Source organism: Marmota flaviventris, chromosome 6 (assembly GCF_047511675.1).
Source record: "Marmota flaviventris isolate mMarFla1 chromosome 6, mMarFla1.hap1, whole genome shotgun sequence".
Lineage (NCBI taxonomy): Eukaryota > Metazoa > Chordata > Mammalia > Rodentia > Sciuridae > Marmota > Marmota flaviventris.
This window is the reverse complement of record NC_092503.1, coordinates 93,537,021-93,551,357: the sequence shown is the minus strand read 5'-3', so window position 1 is coordinate 93,551,357 and position 14,337 is coordinate 93,537,021. Positions and strand designations below refer to the sequence as shown.

Below are 14,337 nucleotides of genomic sequence, written 5' to 3'. Positions count from 1 at the left end.
CCTGACCTCTTATACCATCACCTTGAGGTGATATAGGTATATATCAGAACCTTGATGTATGTATATATCAGAACCTCACATGGTACCCAATCAAATGCATACTTCTTTGTTCTTATACATAAAATAAATTTGATTTTTAAAAATTTTAACTCATATAATCTGCTGATTTGAATGACTATGTCCCTTTGCTCAAATTCAGATGGATGGGTTAACTTCTAAAATCTAGTCTATTTCACTAGATTATGTGGTTATGCTGTAATTTTGTTTTAGTTACTACCTCTTTGTATTGTATTTTAAAATCAGGTCATATAAGGCCTCTTGTCTTGTCTTTTTGCTCAATATAGCTTTTGCTATATGAAAATCTTTGTACTTCCCTGCAAAGTTTAGGATATTTTCCCATATCTGTAGAGAGTCTCCTTTCTATTTTTATAGGAATTGCATTGAATCTGTGGTCACTTTGGGTAGTACAGTCACTTTAACAATATCGATTTGTCAAATCAATGAACACAGGATGTGTTTCCATTTTGTGCTATCCAATTTATTTCATGAATGTTTTATAGTTTTTATTGTTGAGATTAGATATTTTATACATTATGTGAGGTAACTCATTCAAAACAGCCAGGAAGACAGTCAATGTTGTATAAAGGATAAATAATTTTAATGGTAGCTTATGATTCAAATGATATCTTAAATCACTCTATTATTGTAGAATGGATGCATTATATTTTAATGGTGTATAACATTGCATACAAATAATAATATACTACTAAATTTCCTGTGAAAATGTTAAATACTTTTATTCTGTAACTCGGAAAATGATGCTGCATAGTATAGACCCAAGTTAACTAAAAATTATGTTCATGCAAGAACTTGTACACGGACTGGGCATGGTGGCACACACCTCTAACCCCCAGTGGCTTAGGAGATGAGGCAGGAGGATCGCCAGTTCAAAGCCAGCCTCAGCAACTAGTGAGGCTCTAAGGAGCTCATTGAGACCCTGTCTCTGAATAAAATATAAAAATGGATAGAGATGTGGCTCAGTGGTTAAGCATCCTTGGGTTCAATCCCCAGTAACAAAACAAAACACTTATATGTGTATGGTTATAGCAACTTTACTTACAACTGCCAAAATTTGGAAACAACTAAGATGTACTTCAGTAGGTGAATAAATAAATAAAACTTCGGTATAACCAAACAATGAATATTATTTAGTCTTAAAAAATGAACTTTCAAACAATAAAAATACATTGAAATACTTCAAATTCATATCACAAAGGGAAAGAAACTAGCTTGAAGAGTCTACATACTATATGACTTTAACTCTACAATATTATGTAAAAGGTAAATTATGGAGTCAGTACAAAGGTCAATGGTTGCCTTTGTACTATACAGAGCTAGGAGGAGATCATCCAGAGGTAAGGCTAGAGAAGCTATCAGGCCTAATTGTGCAAAGTCTTGTTGACTAAGACAAAGTTGTGAGACTTTGGAAAGGATTTTGAAATCCAGTCTATGCTTGTATTTTAATTTTAATCAAATATTATTACTTTAATTATACATATTTATGGGGAACATCATGGAACTTCAATACATGCATTTCAGTGTATACCAATCAAATCAGGGTAAATAATCCTGATGAAAAATGTTTTGAGATTTGACCTCATCTCTTCTTGCTAGACATAAATTATATAATAGGGAGTATTATATAAGGCTGGGAGTATTGTTCAATGGTAGAACAGTTGCCTAACATGCATGAGGCCCTAGGTTCAGTCTCCAATCCTACATAATTAAATATACATATTAGGCTACTGTGAACTATATAGTTCTATACTGTGCTGTAGAAACCTTGAACTTTTTACTTCTAACAGCACTTAACTACATTCTAGTATTTGTTATCCAACCTTCTTCTATACTTTCCATCATCCTTCTCAACTTCTAGTAATCACTAATATATAAATAAATCAACTCTTTTTGCCATCCACCTATGAAAGAGAAAATTTAGTATTAATTTTTTGTCTGACTTATTTGACTTAAAACAATGCCCTCCTGTTCCAGTTCCTTCTAATTTTGTTATAAATAATAGGACACCATTCTTTTTATGAATTAATAAAATGCAATGTGTACACAGTGTGTATACATTCCATTATTCATTCATCCATTAAAGGACAGTGAGGCTGAATCCATATCTTAGCTATTAGGAAAAGTATAGCAATAAATATAGTTGGGCAAGTATAGCTTTGATATGCTGAAAACATTTCCTTTGGATACTTATCCAGAAGCAGAATAACTAAATTATATAAGAGATCTATTTTTAGTTTTTTGGGGGAACTTGAATAATGTTCTTCACAATGGCTATTCTAATTTACTAAATCATCAAAAATATATAAGAATTTTGTTCCTCCAGCTCTTTCCTAGCATTTATTATCTTTTTGATAGTGGCCATTCTAATTGTGGAAAGATGACATCTCATTGTAGTTTGATTTGCATATACCCAACAGCTAAATATGGTGAAATTTTTTCTTTAATAAATTTGTTAGAATTTTTTTTAATTTAATTTTTTTTAATTTAAATTTGTTAGAAATTTTTTAAATAATTTTAACTTTATTAGTTTGAGAAATGTTAATTTATATTATTTGTCCATTTTTAATTGGATAAAGAAACCACAATAACGACTGAGGATGTAGCTCATTGGAAGAAGATTTGCCTAGCATGTGTGAGGCCATCAATTTGATCACCATCACAGGGAGAAAAAGTAATATCAAGAAAATAAGTAATCCAATTATGTTTTATTTTTAGGAGTCATTCAATAGTATTTTCTATTCTTACTTCTACCAATATTTTATGTAGAAATTACAATTATAAATGAATGAGGAATGATATGAAAAAATAACACTGATATATAAGTTTGAGTACTTAATATTCTACACCCAATTCTCCAAAGGATTAACTTTGATATTTCACTTGTGGCTGAGCTTTTCTCTCATCCATGTTCTCTTCCCATACTTTAGGAAACTAAGCCTCAGAGATCGTTATATTTAATTAAGTTCTAAGATGTAAATTCTATTCACTTTTAAGTTGATGTATGTTACCAAGTAAATAAAACAGATATATAAAGATGAGAGATGGATGGTCATTACCCTGAATACCTAATTAGGTCTACTAGATAACTCTAATTCTACTATGTTCCATATACCAATAAAAACAGTGTTCTAAGTTATTTAGATTATAGATAACAGCTGGACTGTGTCTATTTATAGAAAATTAGGACACTTTGTTATGTAAAATAGTCTACTTCTAAAAATATTAAACTACATTTTCCATTATAAGTTATATGTATTTGATGCAAATTATTTCCTCTTTGCACAGTTAAAATATGTCTTCATTCCAGTTTGCACTTTCTTCTTCTCCTCAAAATTCATCATATCCTTTGAGTTATAAAATATTAAGTTGATGTTCCAAACATTTCTGTTATTTGTGGTGCTTCTGTCCTGAGGATCAGATCAAACACTTTTTTCTAATGTCTACTGAATATTTAGTCTCATTAGCAGTTTTGAGAACTCCCTCAAAAACAGGGTGGGCTTCCTGTATGAGGTTTAGATTAAATGCTATCACTTTCAGAAGTGCCTATCTAGGCTCCAGGAGAGAAAGTTGTACTATTTTGTCCCTTGAGAAAGCTCTCCTAATGATTAGTTTGTACAGTGTTTGCCAATTGCCTTATAATTTTTTTCAGTATTATTACCACAAACAGTGTCCTAGTTATTTCCTTTATTTTCCTCATCATATAGCTTCCTGTAGTTGAGCCCATGGCTGACTTCATTATTATCCTCTGCATGCTCATTTGGCCCATATATGTCAATGGTCATTGGATAAGAAGTCAAAATTAATTAATTTTTATATTGTTTTGGGGAATCTACACAAGATAGTCTTCAATATATATTGAGGCAAAGTATCAAATTTTGGCTGAAGAAAAGATATGTTGCTGATTTTTTAATGCATTCATAAGATGTGATCCTGTCCTCTTTTCCTAATATGAATGTAAGAACGGTATATGTTTCTATATTTCTCTGTAAGATTTTCAACTACTTTGCTATCATGGTTGTCCAAAGAATGTGTTTTGACTGATCTAACATGTCAAAAATTTGAATCCAAATGTAAATAAATGTCTAAAGCAATAAAACACCTCTTTCCTTAAAAATTGAATTAGGTCTTTGCTAAGAATTATATCATTGCTCATTTACTTTATCAGGAGAATAAACTTCATTAATAGTATGAGACACGGCATCTTGAACACAGTAAATACTTAGCTTACACTTGTGGACAATGTTGATGACTTTATATCATGAGGAAATAAACACCTAAACTACAGTCAAATATTAGACAGTCTTGCTATCCTGTGTCTTCCTTTTTGGGTTCATACTTTGAGGATGACCTTTAAAACCAGGTACTGCAAATAAAATATAAATATATTTGTACTGCTGGAGAACTCGGAGCAGTTTCTTCTCATTCAGAAAAATAGTTTCTTTTTATCCACTGTGTTTAATATAAATACAATTTCCAGAGTACATAAAAATCTCTGTTTTAGTTTATAGAATGTAATCAACCTTTTTATTGACTGTTGTCATTTGCAAAATGCAATAAGCCTGACCCATTGACAGTCATGGGTTAATGTATGGATCAATCTTGTTCGGTGGAAATTCATTTATGGAGGAAATGAGCATTTCTGATCAAATTAAAAAGAAGAAGATCATTTGTCTTGAATTTTTAAGCACGTCAAGGGCATCCAATAAATTGTATTCTGTCACTTAAAGTTTTATACAGAGCCTTTGAATTTCAGAATAATGTAACTACTTTCACCTTATTTTGATACATTTTTGCAATTGGATCTGCTAAAATGAATAATCCACACTAATTATCAGCTTGTCAGCAATTGTCATAGCTTTAAACATGAAGATAAAGCAGAAAGTTCATGTTTTTAATGTTATCTACCAAAAATTAATTCTTTGATATAAAGAAAAAAAAATAGCTTGCAATCCTCCCAACCAACAGGGGCTGTTCAGTTCCCATTATTCTTCATGATAAAACAAACAAAAAATTGTAGTCATATTAATCTTCTCTAATCTTATAAACATGTAGTTGAATTAACATTTTATATAACAATGTAATTAGTGACAGCTTAAAATAGTGTAAATAAAAAGAATATGAAAGAGACATTTTTCTAAAGGTCTATGCAAAGGAGGATGTTGGAGGCAAGTTTAGGTTAACATAAAAGGGCTTAACAAGATAATTACTATGAAATGTTTAGGCAAAAATTTAATGCTTTGTATTATCTTGGTGTTTCTTGTTAAATTACAAATGTAATGCTTGGGTCTCCTCATAATTCGAAACATTTAATGTCATTTACATAGATGTTATGTTATACTGTATTGGCTGATATACAAGAGTAAACATATAAGATGATTTATAATTTTTTATTTTCTATAATTGCTCTCTCAAATTCTTTTGGTGACAGTTATTGGCCATTTTCTGTTAATGCCTTAACCATCTCCAAAGACTTATGATGATCTTTCTTTTCTGACCTTTCAGCTCTGGAAAGCAATCTCTAGCTTTCTCTAGCTCCATAGGATCTTGTGCATCTTTAGACACCAACCAAGCCTCACATTCTCTTCAAGTCTTATTCCTTAATCTTGGAGCAGGTTACCTGAATACAACCTCCTCTAATTATTTTACCATATTCTTAGTTAAGACTAGTCAATTTATCAATGATATTAATACATTTAGTATCTAAATAGTCATTAAAATACCCGATATAGTTTTGTCAAATGCTGTTCCCTAACTATATTCATGTGCTGTGGTCAGTTTTAATAAAGTATTGTGGTCTAAAGCTGTATTTTAATAGAGACTTTTTTTCAGCAAGGGAAGTCCATTTTAGTGTTAATGGAGTTCAGACTAGTTCAATTTGCTGAGGAAGCAGATTCATCCTCTTTGAACATACAATACTCTGAGCCCACCCTGGAAGTAGTGCTGTGTCCTTGGGCAAAACAGGAATTCTGCCAAGACTCTGACAGTATTAAGCAATTCCTCTACTGGCATCCTCCTTCCAAATGCATTAAACATTAAAGGACAATGCATTAAGTGACTTGTACCTTGGTATGGATCAATTTATTAGAATGCTTTTCTCCTGAAAGGAAGGGCTGATGGTACAAGTGATGGATAACAAGAAGGGTAGAGAGAAAGCAGAGCAAAGTGCAGTTTGTTCAGAGAAGGAGAGAGGCACTGGAGACTTTTACAAAGCCCATTCTCATCACATCTTACTCTATTATTTCCTGTATTTCAAATACAATGAAAAAAACAATTATCATAACAATAATCTTTGATAATAATCTTTACCACAGATCCGGGTATGCAGAAACAAGTGGTGCCAGGTTCATTTTCTATGCACATCCTGGGAGTACATGAGTGGGGAATGTACTCAAGTTCCTTCTCACAGTGATGTCCAGACCATCCTGTTAAATAAAACCCCAAACAGACATTTAATTTTCAACCATAATAGCAGTGGTGACAGCTTATCTGTATTGGTATTTACTATTTGTGAAACTGGCCTAAGTATTTTATACAGTTTATGTCAGTTCATCTTCATAATCACTTTATCAGGCAGGTAGTTGCAATCAGTATCTCTAGTACATGAGAAAATTTAACTGCAAGAAGTTAAATAGTTTGCTCTAAAATCACACATTATGTAAGAATGGAAGCAAATACATGTCAAAATAAAGTTTCAGAATTTATTCATGATACCATTCAACATTATATCTTCAGATGTCTTCATTTATTTTACCTTGTATAAAATAGATAGAAGGCAATGAAATAAACATAGTCTATGATTTCATTTAATATGAATTTTAATATGAAGGAAAGCAACACTATCAATATCTAGATATGCAATGTTTTTTATAATATTTGTAATATTTTATGTTAATATTATCAAGATATCATTCTGTGGAATGTAAATATTTTGTGTATGCTCAGCTGAGGATTGAGTGTAAAAATTCTTTTTAAAAAAGGTTATCTGATTTTCCGTAACAAAACACTGTTTTCATGTGTGCATTTTATTTGTTTTCTTCCTAGTATTGCATCATCTTCATCATTAAGCTGGAGTTAACATTGCTAAGCCCTCCACAACATAATATGTCAGCAGCTGTGGTCTCCTAGGTACATAAGAGGTACATTTTTCAAACCATTGATTCTTTCATGTCAGGAAATTATTTGTAATTATCTTAGTAAATTTACCAGGTCAGCTACAGCATCATATTAATGTAACTATCTCATTCTACATGGGTACAACATGTCTTCAGAGCAAGTTCCCAGTGCTGGCTGCTGGCTGCTAGCTGACTAACTATGCCAGCTATAATTGCAACGTTTTAATCTTTCTTTATTTTTCTGTGTATTACCCAATACATAGAAATAATTTCTATGTATTACCCAAGCATTTAACTTGAAAAGCAGCTACTGAGAAATGTGAAATATTACTGTTGTTCCTACTTAAGAACATAACCTTATTGTTCTTCCTGAAAAATTATAGGAGAAAATTAAATATAATATTCTAGAGAAATCAGAAAATATTTAATGTAATGCTACTTTATAAAATGAAATGAGGACCACTTTTAAGTACTTAGTAATGTCCAGATCAAACTTAGATATATCTGCTAGAAGGCTAATTGTATCAAATCTTTGTCTAAGATTCTTTCCACTTTGCAATGCTCTTTCATGTGCTTAGATGATTCCATAGGGATCTCCACTCTGGAAGTTACAAAAGACGATACAGGAAAAAAAAAAAAGAAAGAAAGAAAAAAAGAAAAAGAAAAAAACTTTGCAACTACTGTAAAAAGTTGTTATGACCAGTCATTCACATTATTCACATCTTTGAATCTCTCAAACTTAGTTGAGCATAACGCCTATTTATTAAAAATACTTGCATCCTAAAAATGGACTTTATAAATGTTGAACACATACAAATACAATACAATACAATACATACATGGAAAACTTAGTAACATTACTTAGGAACACCTAAGAAATATGAATGGAATTTTGAATATAAAATTTAGAATAGTTACTTCAGGTTGAAGGGAAAGAAATATGGTCTTAGAGGCATATAGAGGAAGCTAGAATTAAATTATGAGGACAGTAAAAAGATGGAGCTGGAGTTGTAGCTCAGTGATAGAGCACTAGCAAGCTTATAGCCTTAGGTCCGATCCTCAGCACCCCTTAAAAATAAATAAATAAACTAATAAAAATAAAGATACTGTGTCCATCTACAACTAAAATAAATAAATAAATAAATAAATGTACTGGACCAATTAAATAGACAATAAATATATTAATCAAAAATATTTGATATTCTTAGATACTCTCCTTTATTTCAATAGAGGAGAACACTTCAACTTAATTTCTCTAAAACAAATGCTGGGGTGAGCTATAGGGAGAGTAACTAGAGGAGTAGGCTGAGGGGCCTAATAATGATTAGGCCCCCTGTGTTTGTAGACACTCTCTGACTAAATTTAGACTCCTATTCTTCCTAGGACAAGACTAGAAGATAAATAAATCAGGGTGCAACACAAGAAGTATAATTCACTTTACATATTTAAACAAAGAAAGCCTTCTAATGAGATTAGGTGCTTACAAAATAATTACAAGAAAGGGCTAAGAAGTAACTCTGTAAAGGTTAAATTTAAGTTTTGCTCTCCTGTTAAGTTTAAGCTTTGCTTTTCTGTAAGTTTAAGTTCTGTTTTCCTGGAACCCGAAACTTATGTTAAAAACAGTCACTTATGTCAAAATGTACCCTGACCCAACACCCCCTGACAAAATGCATGATTATTCTGTAATGGTTATTTTGTAACAATCCCACCCTCGCACCCTAACTGCCATATGAACTTCCCTGTTTAAACACTGCATAAAAACTCTGCTTAAGCTGTGCTCAGGGCTCCAGCTTCTCTCAGGAGAACTCTGAGCCCCAGCATGCTGGTCCAATAAACCCCTTTGCTTTTGCATGAGACAGTCTCTTGGTGGTCCTTTCCTCCGACGTTTGCCCGACCCTAACAACTCCAAGGACAGACAGGACTTTCTGGGAGGACTTTGCCCCTCAGCTAGAATGATGGGGTGACAAATAGTAATGTTGAGTTGGAGAACTCACTGTATAATCCAGGTGAGCCGTGATGCTGGGAAGTGTCCACTACAGTACCCCAGCTGCCCTGCCTGCCCTGGAGCTCATGACAGAACACCAACTGCCTGGTATGGCTGCCACTTGTACTTGTGCTACATTTTAATATACATAAAGCCAGTGACCCACAGTGAGATCTTCTGCAGAAAAGCACATATCTACATGACCTTCTTTACCACCAGAAACCACAGGAGCCTTCAGAATCCAGATATATTTATTATTAGTGAGACTCAATTATATTCATGACCTCAGCTTCATGAGCATCTAGAAATTGTAACTTTTAACTTGCTTGCCACTGCAGTACAGGAAACCACAATAGACAGGATGGATGCTGAAAAGCTGTCATACTCATCAAAAATAAAGAAATAAGTAAAAAAGATAGGTGCTTATACTGCCATGAAGTGACATGATGGTGAGAAATAGAAAGAGAATAAGAGAATATAAATCAGACCAATGGATATCCATTGGGCAAGATTTAAAATTGTCCTGTGAAGCAGAGCTGAAGAAACACATTGTCCATTAAACCTCATATAAGTTTGATGGTCACCGTAATAGGGCAACCAAGTATTAAAAAATATTTTGGTAATTAAAAACAAGAAATAAAATATTTCATTAGCAATCCAAAAATAGTGGTCAAATCATGATGACTACAAACTAACATTATTAATCTAATATCTGACACAAATTAGAAAATAAATAAATCCTGTTAGAACAATGACAAATAATTCAAGTAAAAAATAAACATGACTTTAGATTGAACATTATGATAAATATTATAGTGATACTTAAGTTTATGAATTAAAAAAACTTTAAATACATCTATATAAATAACTGGAAACATACTTTCATTCTATGTTATCCCAGAGCAGTTATATTAGATTGAGTTTGTTAATGAAATTAAAAGTCACTCTTTCAAATAATTTTATATTTTCTTTTAATTCCAGCCATCTTCTCAGTGCCAAGTGATAAACCTACAATAATTCTTACTGGTTATTATATTATCTAGTAATTGGATAGCATAAATTAAAATTACTTTTTAGTATAATTTTAGAATATGAAGAATTGATTTTTATATTTAAGTTAATTTTAGAATATGAAGAATTGATTTTTATATTTAAGTCATCATGAAAATATAATCTTATAAACTCTTCTTTATGTCAACGATTATTTCACTTTTTATGGGCCTTGATTAAAAAGATAAATTGTTCTGTGTGACTTCTGTTCTAAACACAGAATTCCCATTCCTAACTTTGTAATTGTGAGCACTGGTAACAGACATGATCTATGTTTCTGTTTCCTTGCCATTCGGACGAGGCAGCATTTCTGCTGCAAAAAGAATAATGCTGCTTTAAAGGCACGCTGTGTTTCTGCAGTCTACATCATCACTACAGACATCATTACACCCTCCTGGGTATAATTATTTGGGCCCAATGACTGCTCCAGGGATTCAGAACAACAATGGGTGCAGCAATCACATTTGCAGCACAGAGTCTGTTCCTCATCACTTTCTTATTGCTCACAGTGAGATGGCTCTGGCTGCACTTAGGAGTATAAGTTAAGCATTGTTACATAACAATGTCAATGGGACCATTTAGTCTAAAACACAACTTATGTCAATGCAACTTGAATCCCTGTATTGATACTTTAGTACAAATGAGTTCATAAACCATTCAGTTCATTATATACATACAAGATGAATTGTATATTCAGGACTGTCCTAAGCGCTATTCGGGTTGTCTTTTCATGAAAATTTCATGTAAAGAGGAAGATTGAGGTCTGAAATCCAACCTGTAATCCACTTGTCATACATTGTACCTACTGGCTGGGAGGAAGGGACATAAGCAAATAGTTTGCCTACTTAGAGATACAGGACTGGTACAAACATGGCTCTGTCAGTGACTTTGCAACACTGGCTAACATCATAAATAATTTCCTTTTTTTTGTTTTCAGTCTGTGCTATAACTCCCAGAGGACCCATTATTGTACAACTTTTCTACTAGGATGTGTTAATACAAAACTAAATAACATTTAGAATGCGTTTTAGTCTACTTAGATCCAATTTAAATTTTAGTGTGTTCTACAGACACATCTGTTAAGAAAACAAGTATTTATTTTTTCAAAGTTTGGTCTGTTCAGAATGTTTCAGGACTGCAGGAGTCATACAGCTGTTTAGATTAAAAGAGGGAAGAGAGAAGAAAGATAAAATTATAAATCTTAGGGCACAATAAACGAACCATTCAAGGTTATTGCCATGAAAGAAGAGAGAGATGTTTGATGAATATGTATAAATTTTGGCAATTGGCAACATGACGTAAAGTTAAGGAATATTTCCACAACTGACAGAAATAGAAAATAGCAATGATTTATGGTGCATAACTTAAAGACCTAAGAATGCCTAGCCAAAGTAGACTTCCATCTCACTATGTAAGATTAGCAAAATGGCATGAAAAAGATAAGACTCTAAAAAGAGTTATGAATATTATTTAAGGTTAGTGTTTTCCATGGATGACAAGGAAAAGCAGATAAGCATCAACCAAGTGAATTAGACTTTGTGTCTTTGTATGACATCTGTGAAAATACAGATTCTCTGACAGAGCAGTGGAAAGATTTTGATTATAAAAGCTTTTAAAAAGAGAATCTGACATATCTGGGTGTGAGACCTTTTTGAAGAATTCTCACAGTTATTAGAATCCAGACTAAACCATAACACACTGTTGGATCTTATTGGAAGAGACTCCTTTTTAAATGGTTGTCATTTAGAACTCTTAATTGTAGGAAAAGCACTAAACATGAGACTGATTCTTGTAGCAAATTTTTAACTGTACAATATGTTGCTGTTAACTATACACATGGTTGCTGTACAGCAGATTTCTAGAATTTATTCGTCTTGCATAACTGAGACTTTATGGGGAGTTGTTATTCAGCAACATAACATTTTTTGGGAGAGATGAGAAGTATATAAATGCTAGGCTAGGCTTCCTGATTATGAATCTAGTTTTGCCACTAACATGTTCTGAGAAATTACTGAGTGGCTCTGGCACTGCTTTCTCTTTGATAAAATGAGACGGTAAAATGAGATACATTCTTCTCAAGGTTGTTATAAAAACCAGAGGAGTTATTGCATAAAGAATATCATGTTAGGGCTGGGGATGTGGCTCAAGTGGTAGTGCGCTCGCCTGGCATGCATGCAGCCCAGGTTCGATCCTCAGCACCACATACAAACAAAGATGTTGTGTCCGCCAAAAACTAAAAAATAAAATAATAATAATAATAAAAAGAACAGCATGCTGTCTGTGTACCAATACTGTTATTGCTATCATAATTATTATTATTTTATAAGCACTTCTATGTCAAAGTCTTCCCAAATTTGACTCCCAAAGTCTGAAATTCAAAATATAAGGAAAAAAGTGCTCAATAACAGAATTTGTAAGGAAATAAAATGTTATAATAAAATGTGTGTGTGTGTGAGAGAGAGAGAGAGAGAGAGACAGACAGAGAGAGAGAGAGAGAGTATCAACTCAATAAAGTCTATATAATATGTGGGAGCTGTTATTATTTAGATCTCTTACAATTAGGGCAAGAATGAAGGAATGAATACAGAACACCATATGCAGTCTGCATTAATGAGACTGTTGTTTGTTTAACATTCACACATCCATGACTTCCTAGGGAAAATTCTAACTTTATGTCTTTCTATCCAGAAGTCAGACCAAGTATTCCAGTTTTTAAATTGGAAATATACTCACTATAACAATTCATCCCTAAAGAAATGTTCAGGTTACTGCTTGACTTTCAATGTCATTCAACTGATGATGTTCAGGTATATGTGCATTGATCTTAATTGCTTATAAGCCATTGGCATTGGAATTAAAAGTTTTATATAATATGGTAAAAAAAAAAAAAAAGAAAAAAAAGATATTGAAGAAAATGTTATAATTCTGTCAAAAACATTTTCTGTTGGGAGTGAGGAAAAATTTGATTTCAAAGGGGAACAAGAGTGTACTTGGGGAAAATGGTGGTAACTGACTGACTGACTGTGGTTGTTTTTATGCAACTTTATGTATTTGTCAAAAACAGATAGGTAACCAGAGAGTACATTGTGTTATAGGAATAAATATACCCTGATAATATAGTCAACTATGACAGAGAAAACAAAGATAGATAAGATGGAAGGTGATCAATAGGATAAAGATTGTTTCTCAAATAACTTGGGAGAGAGGGTGAGTTGGCATGTTTAAGAGCCATGGCTGCTGACATCCACTTGAAGCAGGGACAGTGGTCTGCAGGAGGATGCACAACACTTTCCAAGAGTTTGTTTCATTTGTTTTTGCTCCTGCAAAAGGTAGTGAATATCTGCCTTAATTCAAAAAGATCAGCAACTTTTAACACCTAATAACACTGGAGGGTCTCATTTTAGGTCTTCTACTTTCTACTATGGAACTAGGAGGAATGCTTAAGCTTCATTTGAAGGCTGCAGCAATTTCAAAATGGCTTCATGCTTCTAAGTAAATCCAGAAGAAGTAGGATTTTAACTTACAGCATCAAAACTAATCTAGAAGTGGTAATAACTTTAAGAACATGGAAAAATATGAAAGTATCAATTATATGTATTGATGGGTTAAAAACTACAATTTATGTAGAGGTTGCACTCAACTTCTTTTGGAGAATTATTTCCATTGCTTATGTTAACTGTCATAGGGATTTAAATGTTAAGACTATGATAAATATAGTTCTGCTTAAAAGAGATCAAACTATGGAAATGGCATTTATCCTTTGTATCAGAAAATTTAATCTTTCCTTCTTTTATTTCAAAAGTTAAAGTTTTATGTATAGGAGGCAACTTCAAAATTCCATGTGCACTTATTTCTAGATGTGTTATGTAACCAGATAAAATCTGGTACCAGTAATAAGTCAGAAATGAGTAGGAAAGTAAACAGATCTGGGCTCTCAGTGATTTCTAAACTTGGAAAATTCATGCAGGTGATATTCATTGACACATACTCACTATTTCCTACAGCTTCACATAAATCTTATAAGCACTAATTCCCACATGACTACCTGCATGTTTTTCTCTCAGTAGACTCAATATTAAACTCAGACCCATGGGGTATTCTAAAGTCTTCTAT

At 32.6% G+C, this 14,337-nt stretch overlaps 1 protein-coding gene across 1 annotated transcript in view; it reads right to left on the bottom strand.

Annotated features, from left to right (window-relative positions):
• Eys (eyes shut homolog) overlaps positions 1-14,337 on the bottom strand; it is a 1,581,889-nt gene that overhangs the window by 802,553 nt on the left and 764,999 nt on the right. The window contains 1 exon segment of the mRNA XM_071613805.1: positions 6,385-6,500. Within this exon segment, the coding sequence (XP_071469906.1) occupies positions 6,385-6,500 (116 nt within the window).